The 24,973-nt window shown below is 38.0% G+C and overlaps 1 protein-coding gene across 2 annotated transcripts in view; it reads right to left on the bottom strand.

The window, feature by feature from the left end:
* The window catches only part of LOC119795662 (tensin-3-like), a 63,541-nt gene extending 41,051 nt beyond the window's left edge, over positions 1 to 22,490 (bottom strand). Inside the window, exons 1-12 of one of the 2 annotated variants that reach the window (XM_038303749.1) lie at positions 22,148 to 22,490; positions 11,880 to 12,051; positions 11,590 to 11,640; positions 11,344 to 11,466; positions 9,522 to 9,586; positions 7,851 to 7,934; positions 6,682 to 6,797; positions 6,184 to 6,244; positions 5,955 to 6,030; positions 5,725 to 5,854; positions 5,437 to 5,502; positions 2,805 to 2,906 (exon numbers count right to left, since the gene is read on the bottom strand). In XM_038303749.1, the coding sequence (XP_038159677.1) occupies positions 2,805 to 2,906; positions 5,437 to 5,502; positions 5,725 to 5,854; positions 5,955 to 6,030; positions 6,184 to 6,244; positions 6,682 to 6,797; positions 7,851 to 7,934; positions 9,522 to 9,586; positions 11,344 to 11,466; positions 11,590 to 11,640; positions 11,880 to 12,029 (1,024 nt within the window). In that variant the 5' untranslated portion in view covers positions 12,030 to 12,051; positions 22,148 to 22,490. Of the gene's footprint in view, positions 1 to 2,804; positions 2,907 to 5,436; positions 5,503 to 5,724; positions 5,855 to 5,954; positions 6,031 to 6,183; positions 6,245 to 6,681; positions 6,798 to 7,850; positions 7,935 to 9,521; positions 9,587 to 11,343; positions 11,467 to 11,589; positions 11,641 to 11,879; positions 12,052 to 22,147 lie in introns of those variants that run through there. The other variant, XM_038303750.1, reaches the window with a different exon arrangement.
* Positions 22,491 to 24,973: the final 2,483 nt, after the last annotated feature.

Below are 24,973 nucleotides of genomic sequence, written 5' to 3'. Positions count from 1 at the left end.
GAGGACTTGGTTTCCTCTACTGTGCGAGCTCAGCTCCGGCTCGCCAATCCGTCTCCCCTCCAGGAGAGACCTTCTTTCCCAGATGGGGGGTCAGATCTTGCACCCCGAACCGGACCGGCTCCAGCTCTGGATTTGGCCCCTGCAAGGCCGGGGTCCACCTTCTCAAGATACACTGGGTCCATAGGGCATACAATGGCTAATGCATGGGCGCCGTCCACGCGAGCTGTCTATGCTAACAAGTGGACGGTCTTTGCGACCTGGTGCCGTGATAGAGGGCAGGACCCGGTGCAGTGCTCAGTTTCTGACATACTGACCTTCCTGCAGGCATTGCTGGATCAAGGACGGTCCCCATCTACCTTAAAGGTGTATGTGGCTGCCATTTCCTGTTGGCATGTTGGGCTGAATGGTTGTTCTGTGGGCCGAGACAAGGATGTTGTACTGTTTTTAAGAGGTGCTCGGCGTTTGCACCCACCCAACCGCCCTGTGGCACCGGCGTGGGACCTTTCTCTTGTGCTTGAGGCTCTTCGGTCCCTCCCATTTGAGCCCCTGGCGTCGGCGGACCTCAAATGGCTCTCACTGAAGACTGCGTTCCTTTTAGCTATGGTTTCCGCAAAACGTGTAGGGGAGTTACAGGCTCTCTCGATAGCCGAACCCTGCTGCCGGTGGAATCCTGATGGCTCAGGCGTTACACTGTGGGCTGATGTAGCATTTATTCCTAAGGTATCACTGCCAGCAGGCAGCACCCAGCCTCTCCATCTTGCCCGGTTTGACTCCGGAAGTCCCTCTGAACCACTGTGTCCTGTCCGTGCCCTTGAGACATACATCAATGCCACGGCATCCTTCCGAAAGACAAATAGCCTTTTTGTTTGCTACGCTGGCTCACGGAAAGGTCAGGCACTTTCTAAGCAGCGACTTGCACACTGGGTTGTGGATTTGATCTCCAAGGCTTATGCCTTGCAGGACCGGCCACTGCCGGCGGGAGTGAAATGCCACTCTACAAGGGGCATGTCGACATCGTTTGCTGCTATGACTGGGGTGCCATTGGATGTTATATGTCGTGCGGCCTCCTGGAAGTCACCTAGTACCTTTACTCGGTTCTACAGGGTGAATGTGGCTGCGCCCCATCCGCTTCAGGGAATCCTCGAGCAGCATGCCTCTACATCACATTAGGTGGGTGGTGTAGTCGTTGTTCCTTGAATGTTGCTGATTCCTCGTGACCTTGTTGATATGAGTCATCCAGTGCTTGAAGCACCGCCTCTGGCGGTCAGTAGGGATGAAATAGAACGAAAGTTACTACCGTAACTACGGTTCTATGAATCCCGGATGACCGCCAGAGTGCTTGGTCCCTCGGAATCTCTGCTTTCGCGAGAAGATTGAGGGATTGATTGCCGGGTGCCACGTGACTATATAGAGTCACGTGGGTCCCCGGCAGGTCACAGCTGACTTTGTTGTCATTAATACTCGACCTGCGCATGCGCAAGAATGATCATTCAGTGCTTGAAGCACCGCCTCTGGCGGTCATCCGGGATTCATAGAACCGTAGTTACGGTAGTAACTTTCGATTTTGGTTTTAATGTCGCTACAACGTCGATCTATTCTGAGAGGTTGCTGAGAATGCTGTGGTTCGGTGAAGAACGACAACCACAGCGGGGACAAGACACTCCAACAGGGTGGCTCTTTAAGTACTTATATGTATATAAATATATATACACCCACATTTATATGGGTGTGCTGGACTGAGAGTTTGTATGTGTGTGGCATGCCTATTCACTTGAAGAGTCAACAAAGAGGAAATCTCCTGAGAACTGCTCTTCCTCTGAACCCAGCTTTAAAGTAAAACAACACTTTTGCTATTCTCATCACACTGAATGCCATTGTGCCGTTTTGGCCCCTACCTATTCTTCTCTCCATTTTATAAAAGGTTACCATGCCTGCCTGAGAGCAGAAGTTTTAAGCTCCATGAAAAAAATGTCTGTTTAAAATCAGCTCCAACTTATACCAAGTTAGTTCAACTGGTGTGAATGTTAATGGAACCACCCTGCTGGTCTTAAAAAGCACAGGGTAATGGACATGAGATGTTATTTTAAGGCCCATGTGGGAGAAAGAGTGTTCCACTTTGTTTTTGCTATTAAAACGAAAAAGGAGGAAAATACTTTTAGGTAAACGCGGAATTTGGACAAGCTCTAAGAACAAAACAAAGAAAAACAAATGCAGGAGAGACACAGCTTTTTCAGCTCTGAATTTCTGGTGTTCCTCACTTTTACAGAGCCAATTTATATCACACCCCCCTCTACATGAAATATAAAAATAACTTCTGCAAACTTCACAAAAAAACTCTCAGAATAACTTTCATTTTTTACTGGCCTCGCCCAGTTATAAACTATTCCACAGTCTTATTTTGTGGCTGCATTTTCTTTTCTTTAAACAAAGTCCCTTTTTTTTCTTAAGATTAAGAAATTTTAAGAGCATCATGCGTATTGTATTTTGATCGACAGCAGCTCTATGGCAATCATGCATCTCTGCTTTCTTTACAGTCATAAAAAGTGCCCAATGAATATTAGTTTTGACTTTTCTGAATTTGACCCAGTAAAATCCGGGACATCGTTTCAATTTGTGGGACACAGAGACAGAATGGAAAAATGTGGGATGAATGACGACATCTGGTTTCCCTGCCTGCAGTTCTCTCTATACCAATACACAGAACTTCTAGTAATGTTTGTGCTTAGTGCATGATTCACCATCTTAATCTCAGAGATAAGATAACAATGTCTACAGATATTGCTAAAGCAGCACAGTGTCTGTACCTTCACCATCACAGATGTTCTTGTACGAGTCCCAGCGGCTAAGAGAAACTGCCATGTTGTAATCCACAGTAATATCTGGCCCATTTTGCCACCTGTCAGCACCTGAAAAGGAAATCCACATTCTTGTAAACCCTTAAAAAGCTCTTTAAGATTTATAAGACACCTTACATCTATACAGAAAACTAATATCTATCAGTAATTTTTAGAACAGAAGTCCAACAATGTGGAACAGGAAGACAGGAGCTATATATATGACTATATTCCAAGATTTGGAATTTACCACCTTGGGTTGGAATCAAACTGATAAAAAGTTAAAGCTAAAAGCTTCAATTTAATTTGTTGAGATGTGCAAAAACAAAATGCATGATAGACAGAGTATAAAGATACAGGGTTTCAAACAGCTTTACAAATAGCACCCCCCCCCCCCCCCCCTTACTTCTTAATAAGTGGGCTCACTGTCTGCTGAATAGAAGTATTCCTGCAGCATAAAGCAGCCACCACATTTTAAAGTGAGGATGGCGGGTTCTTAGGGTGACATGAAGTGGGAGTTTTCGCCTCATACAAAGTTGCATTTTTCTATGTAGGCTAAGACATTTCAAACCGAATCTCATCTGAGCACCTTGTTGCACATATTGCTGTTTACACTAATAACTTGGGCAACTTCTTGTGGCTTTATTTCAACAATGGCTTTTATCACACCACCTATCCATAAAGCAGAATGTACCTGGTGTAAATCCACTAGTGATAACATATTCCCCTTGGTGAGTTAAGGATATCGTCTGCTCCTCTGCAGTTTCCCTGGATCCTTGGACATTATTTCTTATATCTGTGACTTTCCTTCTTTAGTCTGTATGGTTAGGTTTTTACATTTGTGCAAACTTTCTATTCTGGATAATGGTTTGAAATGTTAGATCAGATGATCAAAGTTTAAATATTGCCCAACTTTTAGCTTTAAACTCCTCTCTACTGCATTCCTTAGTCTTCATGAAGCTGTTGCTTAATAATTTCCTCTAATAAACCTGTAAGGCCTTTATAGAAGCATTAAATAAGACATAAAAAGACCATATAATACCATTAGAAAAAGGGACATCTGTTTTCACATTAAAAAAGCAAAAATCTATAAAATGCAAAGATTTTATTTATCTTAATTTTATAAAATTGACTTAAAGAGGTGTCTCTGCAAGGCATTGAATTTAAATGTATCAGCTGGATAGAAATATGTTGTTTGACAAACATCTTTCCAGCCAAAGACTAAAGGTGCGTTCACACTGAACATGTTATGGGCATCAAAGCATCTGATTTACATGCAAAGTCTATGGGCGATAGCATCAGGCAGCATCGAGAGGTCCTGCAGCAGGTCTGAACATCGGCGACATGTATCAGGGCGTCTGGGTGTCAGAGCATTCTGGCGTCTCGGCTTCGGAGCGTTCAAGACGGAGTTAAAAAATCTGAACTTTTACAGCTCGATGTCGAGCATCCACAAATCAGAAAAGCTACTCCAGCAGCTGTTTGGGGGGGAAAGACACTATACTTAAGTTATGATTGCTTCTGTAGGTTTTTAAAAAAGCCTGGAGAATGAATTGTACAAGAAACAGAGAACGAGCTCTGATCATTCTTACTGCACAAAACATTTTTATTAATTAACTGTGGCGAAAACAGTTTATAGATACGTAAATTAACTAACAATGTTATTTCCTGCCAGTGAAAAATATTCAAGTGTATTTTCCGGTACTTGCAGTTTTTACTACAGACCTTAAAGACTTCATATTCACTTCCAGCCTCTCCAAACAGCAAAAGGAAACCTTCAAAAGCTCTCCAGCTTCAGAGAGCTTTTACACTGCCGCCCACTGGTATGCAGGGGATCCGAACAGGAACTGCAATCTTTCAGTAGGATCATAATCCTGATGAACTGACTGCCCAGATGATGTTTTGAGATGGATTTTCTCACTTAAAAAACTAAAACTCTTATTCATAAAGCAATAAAGCAAAGCAGCTCTCTAGTTTGTTGCAACAGAACAGAGCAGCTAAACAAGCAGAGCAAAGAGCATACAGAATATCAAACCACCTTGACCAGCATTTGACCCAGCATTCAAGTGTCGGCGTTTAAACATTTTTGATGCCCAAAACGTGTTCGGTGTAAAAGCACCATAAAAGAGGTTGGGACTTCAAACAGGCTTACATTTTTTAAGGAAACAAAGGCGGCATAAGGATTTAGGTAACACTTTTACTTCACAAAAATATCTAAATGAATTATCTCAAAAAAAAAAAAAAATTCCCTCACTAGACCTGATCCATAAACAAACAAACAAAATAGAATATCAACAGTAAACCAGAAGGTGGGAGACCATCATATTGACAAAAATACACAATTGCATAAATAACACAGAGTTAAAGATACAGACCTAAATAGTTTCACTCAAGTGAGGTTCTGGGGGAGCACATGCTGGGTTTCTTTACCCCTCTGTCAGCACACACTTCACACTACATTTCCCCTCTGTTGCATTCCACATCCCCTCTCACCAGGGGGGCCGAGTGGGAAGCACGGAAAGGAAAATAAAAAGCACTCTCTGCCTTTCTAACTAGTCTATCTTAATTGAATTTTTTTGTAAAATATGAGAAAATAAAAACTCACCTGGGATTCTTTCTGGTCCCTCAGAAAAGACAAGCTCAACTTTGCCATAGTCTGGGAATCTGGGGTCTATAATAACAGCACAGAATGCTATAAATGTTAGGCATCCATAATCAAGAAAACATCAATTAATTATTTCAGAACACAAAAGATTTCTTGGAAAACAGATTTGTGGGCTAAAAGGCTAGATTGCGTCCAGCCTGAGCTTAGTAGGAGTCTTGCAAAGCTGGGGAGCAGCTCTTTACCAGGAGCCACAAATTGAGGCCTGCCTCAGAGCTTTTTCAGGTATACCTTTGTTGGCGTTCTCCATGTCTTCTTTTTCAAACATCAGGTTGTAACCCTGTACTGCTCCCGTGTGGAACTGCAGCCGAAAAATCACCTCTTGCTCAGAGGTCATGTCACTTTTATGATAGCATTTTATCTAGGAAGGAAAGCAGGGGAGGAGCATGGTCACAGTAGGCAGTAGAGTCCTCTTTGGGAACATGGGATCATATTCTTTTGTTGTTATTTTTTTCCCTTACCATAATGTCCCCTTTCAGGAGCTGGGCTGGCTCCAGATTGATGCACACTCGGTCCCTGTGACCTGAACCAATGTGACTTGAACAGAAAGCATAGAGGATACAGTCAAAGTGAGCCTGACAAAGTAAACTGCTACTTAAATTCTATCATAATCAGTATCAAATGAATCTCAACACCATGTGTTGAAGTTAATGTTCAGTTCACCATAAGCCACATGTTCAACAAACTTACTAGACTCCAGAGGAGTACACTGCTTGCATTCCTTGATAGACCTTGATGTATGGGTGACACACTAAAAACACAAAGACAACAGCCCACAATTAATGTTTTTTTTTCTCCAGGTGCCTTGATGGCATGACTTCTGAGCTTATTTTGCTGAGGGCTGAAGCGTGATAAGCTGTTGTTGTGAGAGAGCGACTTTTGCGCGGAGATGCGATGACGACTTCTTGTTGATTCAATGAAATGAGTGAAAACAGTAATTTCCACCCTGGCACCTCCAAAGGGAACAATTCCCAGTACTCTGCTGCAAACTGAGAATTTAGGAGAGTATAACCTTTTTTTTTTTTTAAACACACAACCTCTATGTGTCTGAACATGCAAGTGTCAGGGGAGAAAAAAAAAGAAAGAGGAATACAGTTCAAATAAGACTCTGATGTGGTTGTTCTTTAACCCTTTCTTTTCCCAAAAACCCTGGTAGTTTAGTATTTTGGTAAACATTACGAGTTTAACCTCTGCTGGCGGTATCAAAGTTTGGGATCCCATGAAGGATGACGCAGTGTAGGAACAACGGCGAGGCATTGATCTTCATGGATCCACTTAGCAAACTGTTGAGGATCCAGACATACCTGTAAAGAATACAAAGATGTGGAAATAAATGTGCAGCAGGACTATTATATGGATAGAAACAGCAGAAAACAATACATCTGCATCTTTCTCTCTCTCTCCTTCCCACTTAACATGTTAATGTTTTATATTTATATACCTTTTACAAATTTAACATGAAAATATTAACATGTTACACTTTATTACTTTAACTCACTTCAGACATGAATACTAAACTTGATGCTGTATTTTAAATTTCTGTGAAACACCTTAAAGATTTTCTAGGAATTGTTGGTTTTCAAAGTTTTTGTATGAGATATGCGTGGATTGGACGATCACTGAATAAGAGTTTGATCTCCTGCTAATCGGTTAATCTCTACCATTTATAAACAAGGCTAAATATTTAAGACAGTACACCTTGAAGATAATATCACCCATCAGAAAATGAGTAGGTTAACAATCTGGAACTGGGCCTTTCTAAAACCAGCTTTAATGTCAGGAATGGCTTCCGACTCCAGTTCTATTTTATTTGCTAAGCACTTAAAAACAACCACAGCTGACCAAATTGCTGTACAAAAAAAAAAGAATAATAAAAAGCATAAAACAGTACAGATTTAAAAAAAAAAGCAAAAACACACAGCACTTGGCAGTTTGCGCATAGTCGGTAATGCCTAAATTAAGACACGTTTTTGTGTCAAACTCTACAGAAATACTTAACTTTTAGCAATAGCTTTTACATAAATCTGTGAAATTATTCCTCTCATATTTTTCCTCATATAATTTCAAAATTTCCTTTTTTGTTTTTGCTTAAAACCTGAAAGGATGTTTGGTATTAGTGTCAGCGATGATGAATTACACAAGGTTAGAATTACTTCAGGTCACCATGGGAGACTTTCCTCATTTAAACAACAAACAATGGCAGGCTTTCAGCTAAAAAATAGATGAAAACCACCAGAACATTGACTGTGTGCTATGCAGTGCAGCAAGTCAGAGACCTAAATGTTGGGAAGGAGATGCATGCAAAGTCAAACAGTATGCCTCTAAATGGAAGGGTACGGCTGTGTAACAGGTCTTACCTTTTCTGCGAAGGTGTCATCAGAGCTGAGACCTTATCATCGTAGTATTTCCTCATGGCAAAGCGGTCCAATGCCTGATCAGCACTTTGATGGAGACAGAAAGACTCGCTTTACACATTTAGGCAATTATGACTCAACAGAATGATTACATTGATTATGATAGTGTTGACCCTAACTTTAGTTAAAGCACAGCAGACATATACACATGTCTAAAAAGAGGGAAAGTAAGTTGAGAGGCAGAGGATTCCAGCAGAGAGGAAGAGAATGTCAGCCTAAAGTAAACAGAGTGGGACAGAGAGAGGCCCGAGTGTGTGCACAGCTTGGCTTATTCAGACGGACCTAAAACCAACAGTCCCCCATTGCATATTCTGTGGACCCCTGCTTGTCTGGCTCTGCTCCCCTCTTAATTTGCTGCTTTCCAAATCTGGTTTACCATTTTCCCTCCACTTCCTCTGTCTGATACATTCAGCCCAGTGAACTACTCTCTGCCAATTAGGGACAAACAGAGCTCAGAAACATTGCTTATCAAATCTTTACCATATTGCTCATTCAACATAGTCTTTTTCATATGCAGAAAGGAGCCACAGTGCTAAATTACTATAATGGCTTTTAAATATATCAATATTTAATGACCACATTCAAACCTTTTACATAACAGTTAGTACATTCCTTCCATTATTTAAATTGTCTGTGATTATCCACATATTAAGTTTAGCTGTTTTAGAAGCCTTTTTGTGACATGTCTTTCTTACACCTCATACCACAGGCAATGGAGAGTATCCAAAGCATTACAGGAATCACAATATTAGACGTGATCAGTCAGGAGAAGGGTAGAAAAATGTCCAAATTCAGGGAATGAGCAAATTTTTCAGAGTATTTTCTCCAGGTGATATAAAACAGCAACAGAAGAACACTTTAAGTTTTTAGAAAACCTCCAACCAAACCCAACCTAAAGCCAATTTCTGGAGGTGATCTAAAGAAAGTCCAAATCTGACTGATTTATGGCATATTTGGGTAACTAATGCCTATATATACCCAACTAAAAAAAAAGGCTAGATGTCGAGGTATTATGCAACAGAATAATATTTTTTTATCTTTGTAAAACGTTTTTTGTTTTTAACTTGATTTTACAAGTTATACTCCACAAGCATTGGTCCTGATGTGTTATCTTTCTTTTTTACATTGAAAAAATATGGCATGTTTTCAGAGCTAGGTCTCCTTTCACCTTTTGAGAACTTCTTACTGGCAAAGTTTGAAAAAGAAACCAACATGGGTTTTGTTTTTGTGTCAGGGTTTCTCAAAACAGACACCCTGGCCAAAGGACATCACAGGGTAAACACATGCTTCTGAGCTGATTCATGAAATTCAATCCTGGGTGATTCATGGCTCAAATGTGGTTTTCTTTTGAATCTAGAAGAGGAAACTTTTGTTTGAGTTCTTTTTTCCAAGTCACCTTAGGGCAAAATTAAAGGAGGTAGATAAATCAAATGTGGTTAAGCAATGACACCGCTTTTGGTCCAAACAGAATGAGTCTGTATGAATTGTTGTGACTTGCTCTTTGGTTAACACAAAGAGTGAGGGCATGTATGTTATGATAAATCTGGACTCTTAGGGGGAAGAAAGGAGGAATTTATAGTAACGCTCATGAATCACAACGTTGATTGTGGTTACCTGGCGGATACGTCAGTGAAATGCACAAAGGAGGAAATGACAACACCAATTCGACCCTTGCCACCCTAAAGAAAAAACAAAAACAGGACATGACAAAGAATGATTCAGCACACATGTGGTTTTAGTCTATTTTAAAGTGCTTGAAAAATAACATATCATATTTTACCAAAATGCTCCATCTTTTTAATATGCATATTCTTTTATTTTTGTGTTTTCAGCTGAACACTCCACTTACCAAGACATACATTTAAAACAACCAAACATTTTAATTTAAGTTGAAAATGTTAGAGTCACAAGGATTTGCAAGACAAAATACTAAGAAATTGTACAGCATCCACCAATGACTTTAACAAATACCCTGTGATCGAAAACACAACATAAATAGAGAATACTTTTTTTCATTAGTAGAAACCATGCATAATAATTATTGTAATGGAAAAACAGTTTTTTAGTAGAGAAGAAAACTAAGAGATTACTTTGTCACCAAGATTTTTAGGGCAAATAAACAGGACTTTGTTTTGTCAATAATGTGCCTGAGTGTGCTTTTGTGTTGCAGTACTACATTATGTAAGGATGGTTCTTAAATAGAAACAGTAAATAAAAAAACGCTAGCACTTAAAAGTCAACAACCATGAAATTTTGCCTTAATAATCCCAATTTTGCCACCAACGTGTGAATATACCACTTAGAAGTATACAAGCCAGTTCCGTGATCTTCTTTTTGCTCAAATAAATATTTTTTTGTCCCTAGATATCCATTTTGGGGGGTTAACAGATATGTGGCACTGTTGCATTAAGTGTTAACTATTTTAATTTTAAGCTCAAATATTCAGTGCTTAAATAGCCTGTCCTCTATGTCAAACAATGCCGATCTTCAACTTGAACAACTTGAAGATGTCCGGTTTTGCAATTCAAAGATCTCTTCACCTGTTCATAACACAAACTTCTTTTCAGCCTATTAACAATAAATGGCATCAAAAGTGCCTGATGTGTCCTTTGATGATGCCGAGAACGAGAAGGAGGCCTTCTTCGCCTGACATTCCGCAAATGATGAAATATCACTAATATACACAAACATAAGTCGCTGAATGTTATGGGCGCCTCAATTTTTGTTTGCATTATTCCTGCCTTGAGAGCTGCAGCAGCAAATAGCCAATAGCCAATTGGAGGAGAGGAACAGTGCTAGGGTGATGTGTAAATGGCACAGTTACACTGAAAAAACAATCCAACCGTTTTTGGCATTTACTTAATCATATTCAGTTACTTTAACACAATTGTTTCATGTTAGCAGGGTAGGACATAAAACAACTGTGTTAAAGTAACTAAATCTGATTAAGTACATGCCAAAAGTGGTAGCATTATTTTTTCAGTGTAACTGATCAAAGCTCGGTCCGAACTCGGCATAGATTGGCTTCAGAGGGCTAGTGTAAATGGGGCATAGGAGTTCTCAAGACTTGGCTTGCTATTTTATCAAGGTACAAAGATCTTAGGTTAACTTCTAACGATCGCAGTCTCATCATCCTAAGAAATATTTTGATATATTTATGTCAATATTCTTGTCTAATTAGAAAATAAACAAAATTTAGATTTCAAGATGATTTTCATGGTTGTCACTTCATTATCTCTTTATCTTTCAGACCCTTGGTTATTTGGTTTATAAGCCTTTTATTTTTAACAAACACCATTAAATCACATTATCCCTAGAAACTAAACAGTTACCTCATGATGTAAATATAATCAGGCAACAGATTGGTTGTCATATTTTATGAAATTGCAATGGTAGCAAGACCTGAAAATACCCAAAACATTGAATTGACGCTCACCCTGCAGTGTATAACAACCACGTGTAAAGGATCAGCATTCAGCCAGCTCTCCATGGCCTTACAGATGGTGCAGATCTTATCCAGCGGAGGGGCATGTAGGTCTGGCCAACCTGTGTCCAAAGTCTAAAGAAAATCAAACATCATGATGAACACATTCTTTCACTACTTATCTTGGTTTTCAACATAATATGTAGATGAGATAAGATAACTTGATAAAACAGAAGAAATACAGCCATAGACCATTACCTTTGGGTTCATCTTGGTAAGGTCATGCCTTCTCTCTGACAGATTAATAATCTAAGAAAAACAGCACACCACAGACTAAAAAAAAGCATTTACTCATTCACTTCTTTATATAACGATAAGTGAAATATACAGTCTTAATACTTAACGTTATGCTTAATAACTTATTACTCGTATTTTAATATCTGAGATAAAAACCCTTCAGTATTAGATTGAATCAATACTGTACATGAGTTTGACATTACATGACTTTTTCCTAATATTTAAGGCTAAAATAGAGGATCAACACTGACCAGGTAATTATCTGCATGCTTAGACTTGAGCATTCGCGTGACATCCTTTAGGTTGTGCGAGTAGATTTCCTCGGAGCAGCCACGAGGGAAGGAGACAGCAATGATCCGCTCTGTGATATAGGTGAGGTCGAGCTCGTAGCCCTCCTCCATTATGAATCTTTTTCTTTTAATCCTTAAAAAAAAAAAAAGACATACATATTAAACCGTTTACATATGACAAAGCACTGTAGTTCTCTCACAACGGTTCCATTTTAAGCGGGTGACTTTACTTGAGTCAATATTTAATGGTCAAAGTCCCCTGTTTTAGTCATTGTGACCAAGTTTCCCGCAGATATCTCTGGAGAATGACTTAAACTCCACATAGCAAGATAGAGGATGCTTTGTTTACAGAGCAACGGCTAGCAGAATGTGTCATAGGTACTGTACTGGTTGAAACTAAGCAATGCCTTTTTAGCACAGGAAAGATAATTACTACTTATCTGCAGAGAGAAAGGAGCATCATAACAGAGGTACTGAATTACTTGACCACAGCAAATCAAGTCAAAGCAACAGTGACAAAGGAAAAAACAAAACAACTTAAAGAGATAGAGAGAAAAAAAAAAAAAAAGATATTCAGTTCAACCTAATTATAAATCCCTTGGTGGTGGCATTTCCCCGTTCATAGATATGAACTTCCTGCAACTGCGGTCCTGACCCTAGAGATCCAGTCATCATTTACCCCTCCAAACTCCACATAGAGATATCTGTGAAGATTCTCAGTCATCCAGGTCATGTCAAGTTTTGAAAAGTTCAGTCTAAGCAACTGGATGTGAAGCTCCACAGACAGATGCTTTATGTTAGTATCTTATCATTTCCTTGAAGCTGCACTGTTTGTTGGCTAAAGAATAGCATGCTGTTTTATTGTATGCACTCTGGGATAGAAATTATAATATGAAGTGAGTTTAAAAAAAAAGTAAAGGTAAAAAGTTTGAACATACCCAGTCACCCACGAGGTCAAAAATACTGAAGAGGAGAACTATGTCCATTTTGTTGCAACAGTGTGCTGCAGATGGCCCACATTACTTTCAGCATTTATGTGAAGTCACATATTTAGAACCCTTTAGAAGCTGTTAAATATTAATGAAGAATAAGCGTACTCCTCCAAGCTAATTAGTTTCCTTGATGGCATTGAAAAATAACAAGCCCAGGGCTCCGACGCAACCCTGAAATACTCCAGGTTTCAATCCAACTTAGCATTTCTGGGATGTGCTAAAACAAGCCCTACAGAATCCCCATTCCTTAACCCACAGAAATCAAATAACTTTGCAAGAAACCAAAGGTTACCCAAATATGTCTCAAGATCATTGCCCAGCAAAGTAAAACAATATACAATGGACAAACATAAATTCTTCACAGTTCATAGGGTCTTATAAATATAAATAAAAAATATAAATAAATAAAATATGAGCCTATGATCCGGAATCATGTGTAAGGCAACTATAGGCTACAGTTCATCTTTCTGAGAGGGCACAGTGGGGTAGTAATAAATAGGAGACAGTGTAGTCATGGCTTAAACCAACCCTTGGATTGGAATGAAATGGGCCACGTGAAGAGGTCATCTCTCAGGGAAACTGGGCTGTGACCAATACACACTGTGGAAACAGAGTGTGCATTGGTCGAGGTCCTCGAGGGTTGTGGAAACAAGTGGCTTATTTAGACAATTTCTCATGTGATAATCAAGGGAAAACAGAAAACGGATAAGATGCTGAAAAACATATCATCAAGCACTTTGGGAACCTTGTATAAATTACAATAAGATTGGTGAAATTTATCCTATAAAGGTGTCCATTTTATTTAAATTTCGTAAATGACTTGAAAGTTTTTTATGGTGACAGTTACTCATTGTAGTGACGCACTGATTAGGGATATAAAACTTATTTATTGAGCAAACATTTTGGAAGGTAATAATAATCATCCATTTTGCTCGATCATTTTGAGAACCCTGAAATTTTAAAACAAAAAGAATAAGCAAAAATTATTACTGCCTAGTCCAGCTATGCCTGGAGGCTTTTAGACATGAATGACCAGCAATGCATTATAGCATTACAATACAATGCTGTTTTTGCTTTGCCTATTTGAAACACTCAGCAGCTAATTGTGAGTAGTCACGTGCAACTGCTTGTTATCAAAACTATTTAATCAGTCAAATGGCTGAGATGTGTTGCATGTCTAACTCCGGAATGTAACTGCTGTGAAACAATCAGAAAATAACATCTTATTTATCTGATTAATAAAAGCTTTATCAAGGCCATCCCTCTCTCTCTGTTATCTTTACTCTATGCCTCTCTATCAAATTTGTCTCTCTCGTCATCAGACACAAACCAAAGTTTCTATTTTGTGGTGTAAATTGTGAGTCTTAGATTGAGGAGCAGATACATGAAATAAACAAAGTGAGAAAACAAACACAGCTAGTTGATCCAATTCAGTCTGAATCCCCCTTTAGAGACATTTAAGGTTTTCTGTGGAGGTTTGACTGATCCAGGTGTATCTTTATTTATTTCACTGCACCTGAAAATCCTTAGGATTCTGTTGTTAAGTTATTACAATTTAATAAAAAAAAAAAAACTGTTCTGATTTCCATAGGATTTCCATAAGGTTTTATGATGACAGGTTTGTTTTATTGTAACTGCAATTTTTTTCGTTGTTGTCTCAATGTGTGTTCTGGTTATTTAAGCAGGATTCAACATGTCGCCTAAAAAAAAAAAAAAACTTTGTTTTGTTTAAAAACATTTTTGTGTTGTCTTAAAAGATTGGGGTATCGGGGATGCGCTAACCTGGTTGGGACCACAAGGGTGGGCATCTAAAAAAGTTTGGGAACCACTGATCTAGATAACAAAGAAAGGTCTGATAAAATGAAAATACCTTATGTGCATCAGTCATGTAGACATAAAAGCATTGTTGTAAGAGAAGGAAGCTGCTCACAGAACCACTTGTTACACGCTAGGTGTGAACAATCTCATCTCTGGGCTCAAAAGTTGTCAGCTCTTGAAGCCAATTGCAACCAGCTCATCAGTCTGGGAAACGAAAGACACGCAACATGTTTACTGTTCCTATATAGAGTCCATGTGGGATTTGGTGGAACAACAGATTTGCAACAGATGATCGATTAATGATATGATCTTAAAATGGAACAACTTCTTTCAGGAATGTTTCTGACACCCAGATTAATCATTGCAGAAAAAAAAATTTTTGCTACTATAACTGAAGATCTAGGAAATTTACCTTTTGAAACTCCAAATTGGTTGAACACACCCATTTCTTTTACTGTCGCTGGACATAGTTAAAGCTTTAACTTTACCCATTGCATCTTTAAAAAAGGGGTTCCCAACAGGCGAGGAATCGAGACAAATGTGGCTAATGGGAGAATAACAATGCTTAATCAAACGTTAGAGCTACAACCAACCCCAGAGGAAAAAGCATTGGCTTGTTGAAAGAGTTTACAGGTTGACTTAGAGACTGGGAATGATTTTAGTTTTAAGAAGAAAAAAAAATGTGGACATAAATATGCAATTTTATAATTGGTAATAAATGACATTAATAGCCTTTACCTATTCTGACCACATTCTAAAACAAGAGTATAAATTTACCACTTTTAATAGTCAAAATAGGCAATTAATGTGTTTCAGTAATAAGGAAACCCAAATCAATACTGCATAAACATAGAAAAATAAATATACCTTCCAAATTTCCCATCAATATTTACGTTTCTACTTAGTTCAAATCATTCCCACAGAGGTGCAAAGTTCTACCCAATGTTAAAATATAAAGTTCACTACTCGGTGAACTGGTACTGTGGCAGTATACCAATCTTTTCTACAAAACCCTCTTACTTCTCTCACTCAGACGTACCTGCCTCAGCACGCAAACACAGATAATTGGTCTTTAATTTGCCCTGACTGCTTTTGTTTCTAGTTTGAAGCACAACATTAACTCACAAAGGCTCAGAGTAAGCTGTGAAAAGGTTCAAAAATCCAGAGCCCACCCATGGGACTAAGAACTAGGCTGGTAAAATAGTCTGTCAGCCAGGCAAGCAAGATTCAAGAGACAGGTTGCAAGGGCAATGGTGAGCAAGCTGAAACAGGTTTCCTAAAGGTCAGGATGTTGGGGATTAGGGCGTGTCTGACTCCAGATACTTCAACCACCCTGCAGGTAAGTGCTTGACTAGGCTGTGCTGGAGTTGTCAGCCACGTTTACACATGCATGACCAGTACTTAGAAGCTGCTTCCAATGCTATGCTTTCAATTGCCCTTAACAGTACAGGAGAAAAAAAAATCTAAACATTCCAGTTTCACACTAAATATATGCATGTGCTTTAAGGAGGAGCATGCATGTTAAAAACACTAATTTAATTCAATTACACACTTTATATAAGACCAACCCTGTATAAATATACAATTTTCTTTGAGCAGGTCAACCAGCAGATAAAATCAGGGGGGCACATGGTTAGACATATAATTTATAAATAGCCTGTTGATTCTAACATCAGTTGAGAGTTGGTCAAATGGTGTCCAAGATATATTTTAGTAGTTTAATTACTTTGCATTCTGATATTCATTTAGCTGAAAATAAGTCAAATTAAAAATCTTAAAATGGGTCTTGTGATAAACATATTGGGGTCTCATTGTGATAACATGATACAAATGGAAATTATAAAATGTTTGAATATGTTTTGCTAACTGTAATCAAAGTAGTCTATCTGCTCATATTTCATACAGTTCTGCTTATACAACATAAAATATATCAAATGATAAAAAAATAAGAGATCTGGGCATGTTCTATAATTATAATTTCATACATTGTTACAGATCAATACAAAGTGTGAGATATAGAAGTACCAGAGGGGTACAAAGGGGCTAAGTAAATAAGTGACATTAGTAAGTAGGGCTTTGAGAGAGATTTATTTTCTAGCTTTCTTAACAAGGGCTGGGCAGTTGATTGAATATGCAATATAATCCGATTTAAGAAAAGGCATTTTTCAAATCACAGAGGCAATCACATTTGGTCACTTTACATTTATCAAGACAAGAGACAGATTCTTTCTCTCTCTCTAGCCCTTTAGGTGGTGGTAATCTGTTTTAAGTGGGTTTGGTACTATAAAAAACCAAACAGGCTCCCCGCTAGTAGGTAGATCTATGCATACAAGTAGAAGTAAGCACTTTTCCAAACAAAGGTTAGAGTAAGGTTTTGCAACAATTGACGCTGAGGAAGAATGCTTTCAAGGTCATAAAAAAATAAATAAATGAAAAACCCTGGATTGAAACATCTAAAGGTTTCCGGTCATTGCACAGAAATTTAAAAAAATAGACAATTTTGAAAAAGAATTAAAAAAACTGCAACACTGAAAATAATCCCAATTTTTATTTTTGCCAAATCGTTCAGCCCTAGCCTTGACATGATTTATTGGATACACCCTAACCCCATTTCACTAATTAAGGTTTGTGGCAATCCAGAGTAAGTTCTGAAGTAAATTCCTGCATACTCTCAGCATGCAACTATCCTGCAGTCTAGCTTCAGTAAAGGATGGTGGATTTTGCATCTGCTTTGCATGTTGTGAAAAATCAGGGTTATTTAGCTTAGAACACTGTTTTCTTGGGAGAACTACAATCTCCAAAATGTCTGCAAACATAACAAAACTTAGATCTATAAATACCCAAATAGGTTGGTTGCCTCCCATATGGTTACTGGACTGTGTGTAATTGTGTTTCCAACTTTATTCTTTAGCAACGTGAAGGAAATTTCCAGCATGTTTTTCCTGCACAAATACGTTTTTTTTCTGATTAATAACTTACTGTAATCAAATGAGTTTTTCAATGAATAATAGATATTTTTATGCTTCCGTCTATCAGCTATCTAAAACAATAAATCTTTTTACTTTCCGAACTTAATCTAGGTTCATATGTTAAAAAAGTCTGCATTTCAATATTGTGGGGTACCAACTAGTCCACCATGACTGGAGTAAGAGTAGACAGAAGGACAAGGCCACAGTTTGTTCTGGCCTTTTCCTGTCAGGGCCTCAGTATGTTTATGCTGTGGCTTTGACACCCATTCAAGCTTGAAGAACTGAAATAAACAAACCAAGACAGCAACTGAAAAAATGTCACAGAAGTGGGTGTCTGGTATTTTTAGCACATTTATTTTGTAACCCTCCAACTTTAGTACTGGTCTCACTGTATCAAAAAAACATTTTTAAGCACAAACGGCAGCTTTAAGATTTTTACACTCCCAGAGCTTCCCAAAGAACTCCCTAATTACCATTTTCTGTTCCAAGGCCATGGTGGAATGTGATCCAAAATGGATTACGTTCCCACTCTACTCGACCAGTCTCGTTTCCCTCCTTCCTACTATGTTTGCCCCTTTATTGCCTTCATTCCCTTTTCTTCTCTACAATCTTTGCTCCGTTTAATGACTTACACATGTCAACCAAATTGCCTCCTGCAGCAAGGCAGTGACAAAATGTAATATACTGGTTCTTCATCCGATTCAACAGTCACAGTCTTAAATTTACAGAGCACGACCCTTTGCCAGACCACACGTCAGGATAACTCATTTAGCTGCTGCTTTTATTCCTAATTGCCATCCTTTATCATAAAAAGATCCATTCGAGAAACCATTCTTTTGATTAGAGCACCAAAATATCAGCAGTCTTTTTCTGTAAAAATCAAACTAACTTTAGATTTGTTTTGTGAAAGGGAGAAAACATTTATTGTTGGAATCTCCCCATGTGGTTTTCTACTTTGTTAATATTTTTAATTTAGCTTAATATCCAACCCTCTACAAGTTTCCACCTCAACGTACCTCTAACCCCTAACCCTCTTGATACATAAAGCAATGTATGATAGAAAATCAACTTATATTTTTTTTCTCCCCAATATTTATTTGTAGGTTTTATTCAAATCCCTCATTTAGATATAATGTATTCAACACTGCTGCTGCAAAATTTTGAGCTTTACTTTAGAACAAACCAAAGATATACATAGATCAGGAAAAAAAAATGTATCACCCATTTAACAACCAGTTTGAATTGGAAAAGCAAGAACAGCCGAATTTCATAAGGAAAGGCCTTTCAACAATTTAAAGCAAAGTTACACTAAACATTACAAGATAGCACCTAGTTAGCCCCACCATGAATATCAGCAGAAAACTCTGTGTTACCGCTTTAATATTTGCATTAATTAGAATGACAGAGCAATGCTCAACCTTGTTTGATTTTAAAATTTGCAATATAAATATGTTCATTATGGCCTCATTTGGGGTAAACACCAGAGGCAAGAAGCAAACCATAAACAAAAACCCAAAGAGAGTAATTTTATAATTTAAACATAAAGGGTAAACCAGTTTAGAATGAGCTTTGACTGCATGCAGTGAAACTATATCGTCATTTATTACAGGCAAGCGTATCTGAAGAAAACCATTTTCTGCCCTTATGATGATTTTTTTTTCAGCCCCTAACAAAATCAAAATCAAAAAATAGTTTACATTTTGCCCAACATACACTTTCTAAAATATCTGTCACAACACAAAGTACGTCCTTTATATATCAGTAAATTTTTCATACCAAGTAAAGTTTGCAACCGAACATGGGATAATACACAAATAATAAAAAAATTATCTCATTAAACTGAAAATACAAACCATGTATTATAGCTAAGCATAATAAACTATTATTTTTCGAAAAGAAGACTTTTTGCAAAATGAAACCAGGTGAAACTAAACCTTTCCCACTTTAGGAGTTCTGGATAGAGCATATTGACCGATGAAAAAGTGATTTTTTATCCTAAATGCAAAATGTTCCCATATTTTTTTTTTTTTTTTTTACAATTTTGGTAAAATTGCTCCTCAAGGTGGGTCGCTCTGTCAGCTAAAGGCACTTTTAAGTGTCTCTATACTCCAACTAAGAATTAATCAAGCACTAAATTAGTTGCCGATTATTTCAAAATTTGATTAATCGAGATTATTACGATTAATTGTTTCAGCCCTACAATAGGCCCCTATTTCCCCCCCCCCTCATCCAACAAAAAAAAAAAAAAAAAACACAGAACCAAGAGAAAATTAGCAACTGTACTAGCTGTATTTTTTATTTTATTGATGTAAAGTGAGTTGAAGATAGCTTGAAGTAAAATGAACACCAATTTCCTAGTTTGACGCGGTAAAAATTTAAATATAGTGTTTACTAACTCATTTCCAGTGTCTGTTCTGATGTCATTGACTCAAATATAAACAATAATAGAATTTGTTTGGATTTTTCTTTTATTGTTCTTTTTTAAAACATTTCATTTTTGGAAAAACTGCATTTGATGCTAAATTTCACCACCCAGTTGTGTTATTTTTGTTTTTCTCAGTGTTTGTTTGTTAATGGACATAAACACAGTGTTTTCAAACATAAGCTTAAAGGAATAGTACACCCAAAACATGATTAGCCTTCATTTTCTACTCACCTCCATGCTGAACAACACTCTGGAGTACTTTTTTGATATCTCAAATGCATCTGGAGATCTGGGAGGCTTCTTGCTGTCTGCTGACATTCAAATAATGGAGGTCCATGGCGCCCGAGACAGAAAGGTCCATAAAAGTCCACAAAAACGTGTCAATATTCCTCCATACTGCTCGTCCAATGTAATCCAAGTGTCCTGAGTGGGTAGCATCCAGAATTTACTCGAAACGAAGTCATTTAGAATGTTTTTAGAGCATAAACAGTAGTGTATAGGATTTCCTAATAGCGCCCCCATGCGCGCTCACGATTCTACGGAAGCCGGCAGACCAAACCGGAAGGAAGTGCGCATTCAGCGTCTGGTCTGCCGATAATGCAAGCGTAGAAGAAGAAATGTGCTGTTTACCTGTGCAAAGAAAGAAACAACGAAAGAAAAATGTCTGAGGACTTCAGTGTTGAGGAAGAGCATGAGTTCTTTGCCGAGCTGAATGCGCTGGTTTGGTCTGCCGGCTTCCGTAGAATCGTGAGCGCGCATGGGGGCGCTATTAGGAAATCCTATACACTACTGTTTAGGCTCTAAAACGTTCTAAATGACTTCGTTTCGAGTAAATTCTGGATGCTACCCACTCAGGACACTTGGATTACATTGGACGAGCATTATGGAGGAATATTGACAAGTTTTTGTGGACTTTTGTGGACCTTTCTGTCTCGGGCGCCATAGACCTCCATTATTTGAATGTCAGCAGACAGCAAGAAGCCTCCCAGATCTCCAGATGCATTTGAGATATCAAAAAAGTACTCCAGAGTGTTGTTCAGCATGGAGGTGAGTAGAAAATGAAGGCTAATCATGTTTTGGGTGTACTATTCCTTTAAGGTTTAAAACAAACGCTCAAACTGTAATTTAAATTTTAATAAAATACTTTTTAAGCAAAGGGAAATCCTAAAAGAGTTTTGTTTAGGAAATGTAAAGAACAACAAACGGTTTGTGGTGCTTAGAAGAAAGGTGCGCATAAGGGTGTGGATGCAGGTGCGCGTCTGATATCCAGGTGATGGAGGCTGTAGCTGCTGTGATGTAAGCACACTTGTACAAGTCATCAACAATGGCTGAACCAAGAAGCATAGCCCTCAGGACACGAATACCGCAAAGCAGCTGTAGCTTGAGCAAAAAAAAAAAGAAAAAAGGAAAGAAAATGTGTTTTCCTCCATGATCTATCCAGTGGGAGAACTCCAAACAACAAAGGGAATATAATGCCTTTTGTTTCTGTGAGCTATATTTACAAACTTGAGGGGGCAAGTCGTTCTCAAGCACGATCCCATATGTTTTACATTATAGGTATATATAAAAAAAGGATACTTAGTGAACCATAACCCAAAGACAGCAAGAAACCTCGAATTACAGTTAATTCACCTCAATAAATGAGGGTCCAGCCAGGCTGAAAGGAATTTTATTAAATACTCTTAATGGGACCTTTTCATATTAAGTAGAAAATTATATAAAACAAATCCCAACAAGTTCTCTTTCTAATTAGCTACAGTAATTTATCTGACTTTTAAACCCACTTAAACATATTTCAGGTGATGTCCATAATAAGAGTTGCAAATTGTGCCATGATTTCTGCGCACTGGTTAAAGGGATCAACCAAAGTTTGTCCAATGTAATCGAGAAAATGTTACAAACTATCCCAAAAAGTTAGCAATAAACCATTAAAAGAGTCAGAAAATCTCAAGTTAATTACTGACCAGACTTTAAAACACCCCCTGAGCCATGAAAAAAGAAGAAAACGCAGAAAACGTGGCTTACCGTTTGAGGAGAAGCTTGAAGTCTGGTCTATATAGTTGAGTCAGTCAAAGGTGCTGACAGAGAATGAGTGAGCTGAGATCCAAACGGCGCTCCGCCCGTCATACAGGCGCAGAGCGCACCGAGAGCTTCATTATGCTCTGCTGGAATGTGATCCCAGGGGCCTTTATTTTCTCATAACAATCCTCTAGCTCTCCTCTGCTTTTTTCCTTTTCTTCAAGGTGAAAAATGTAAGTATTTGTTCGGCCCCTAAATATTCCGTAGAGTTCAACTCCTCCAGCTCAGACAGTGATTTGTTAAACCCACCACAAGTTCTAGCAAAGGATAATTTTCCCACCGCGCTGTGGAGACTTTTTTCCTCTTAATCCCGCCCCCTTTTTCCTTTACCTCCCCTCTCTGAGGCCTCCTCCCTCTGCCTCCCTCCATTTGTTCTCACCATCCCTTCTCTAACAGCCATCCCCCACAGAAGAAACTAAACTTTGGTCGTTGGTTTAACAGGGGCGGAGCTAGATGGGGGGCCATGGCCACCCTTAGCCAATCCTTGGCCACCCCTACCATTTATTTCTCTCTAATACAGATGGTGGCAACAATAATGCTCTCAAGTGGAATATTCAAAACTTTACATTTTTTCATATATTAACAGTTACTTGACAGCAAAAACACTTTGGTTAATAATACACATCAATATACTAACATTAAAGAAGATAAGTACAGAATCCAAGCAGAAATAGATTTTGTGTTTAATGGGGTAAAGAGAAAATGATGTGTCTCTGCAAGTCATTTAGTTTTCAGTAAAATCATAGATACATATCGATAAAAAAAAAAAACTTTGTGTAGACATTAGTACTTATCAATTTAAATTTTATGCAGAGTAATTACTGATAAAAGCAGCTAAATAAAACTCAAACCTAAAAGAATTTGATCCACTATACCTTTTATCTAGAAACCACAGATGTTTGAATATATTCGCCTATTTGTTAGCAAAGGCTGGAGGAAAGTATAGTTTGTCCTTATTTAGAAAATAAGGATGTTTTGCTTGTTGATTTTCCTGTTGGAAAAGTGTAGATTGACTGAGAGGTTTTGGTGCCTATCTACTTTCGGCCACCCCTCAGTGTACATTGGTTATTGCCTGGCCACCCTTATAAAAAATGTTCTTGCTGCGCCCCTGGTGTTTAACCTTTACTAGTTATGGTACATCACATTATAAGATAGTTTCTCATCTAAAATGCTTCATACATGCAAAACAATATAAATTTTTTATTTTAAGTAAAAGAGCCATTAACATATTTCCATGTTTATGTTTTAAGCAAAGTAGAATACAGTTTACACAACAAGAGTAACTGAAATGATCTGAAACAATCTTTTTTTTTTTTTGTCAAAATGCAAATGTCTAATTAACATGAGACACTATCAGGGATAGAAAAAGACAGCGGCTGGCAATGGAAACAAAACTATATTAAAGTTGTTTCTACAAATAAAATACAACAAAGAACAAATAACAGTTTTTTTTATGACACAGTGACAATTAATGGTACAATTTTATCCCTGAACACAATGCCTGAATTTAACATTTAATCATGTTTTTATATAACACTGGCCTTATGGAAGCAAAAGTGGCAAACATAACAATATAAACAGTACTTTTAGTTTTTAGGCTTAGTAAACATTATAATGTAAAGTGTGTCTTTATTTAAATAAGTCAAATTTTGTATGATCACAAAAGGAAACAACCGACCATGGTTAACAAAACAAATTTGGCATTTCTTTTTGCAAAACAGCATAAATGGAAGCACAGAATGATTTGTTTCCACCTAAAATCAGAGACAAACCAAAAAATGCTATTCGCAACTAACAGAATTAGCCTATCTAGTTGTGACCATCATTATTTTAATTTGATTAGTGTCTTAACTTCATCCAACTCTCGATCTACATTGTTTTTTTTTTTAGAGTGTAAAATGATCTAGCATGGGAATTTGTCAAACAATGTCTTTACAATGGTACATATAGCGTTTACATTTAGTTAGTTGTCAGAACCTCATTTAAATCCCATATCAAAGAAGTTTCTAGAATTTCCTTCTTTCATCTGAGGAATATTGCAAAAATTAGAAATATCCTGTCCAGGGGTGATGCTGAGAAACTAGTCCATGCATTTGTTACTTCAAGGCTGGACTATCGTAATTCTTTACTATCAGGAAGTCCACAAACTGTAGTTAAAAGCCTTCAGCTGATCCAAAATGCTGCAGCCAGAGTTCTGATGAAAATGAAAATGAGAGATCATATCTCTCCTATCCTGGCTTCTCTTTATTGGCTTCCTGTTAAATCCAGAATAGAATTTAAAATCCTCCTTCTCACATATAAAGCCTTAAATGGCCAAGCTCCATCTGATATCAGAGATATGATTGTTCCTTATGTTCCTAACAGAGCACTTTGCTCTCAATCTGCAGGTTTACTAGTGGTTCCTAGAATTTCTAAAAATAGAATGGGAGGCAGATCTTTTAGTTATCAAGCTCCTCTCCTGTGGAACCAATTACCAGTTTTAGTCCGTAAGGCAGACACCCTGTCTACTTTTAAGGCTTTAAACTTTTTATAGTTAGAGTGGCTCAGGTTATCCTGAGCTATCTCTATGGTTATGCAGCTATAGGTTTAGAATTTTGGAGAACATAGGCACCCCATTTCATCATTCTGCTTCATTCTCTCTCTATTCTCCTACTCTGCAGAATCTGTTAGTTCAATCTCTAACGTTCTGCTCTCAGAGCAGCTTTGCCTCGTCTGTTCCTGTTTGGCTGTGACGCCATCCTGGAGAGAAACATCAGCTGTGCTGCTTCCATC

Source organism: Cyprinodon tularosa, unplaced genomic scaffold, assembly GCF_016077235.1.
Source record: "Cyprinodon tularosa strain WSP-4 unplaced genomic scaffold, ASM1607723v1 ctg52, whole genome shotgun sequence".
NCBI classification, from domain to species: Eukaryota; Metazoa; Chordata; class Actinopteri; order Cyprinodontiformes; family Cyprinodontidae; genus Cyprinodon; species Cyprinodon tularosa.
This window is presented reverse-complemented; position numbering and strand designations above follow the sequence as displayed.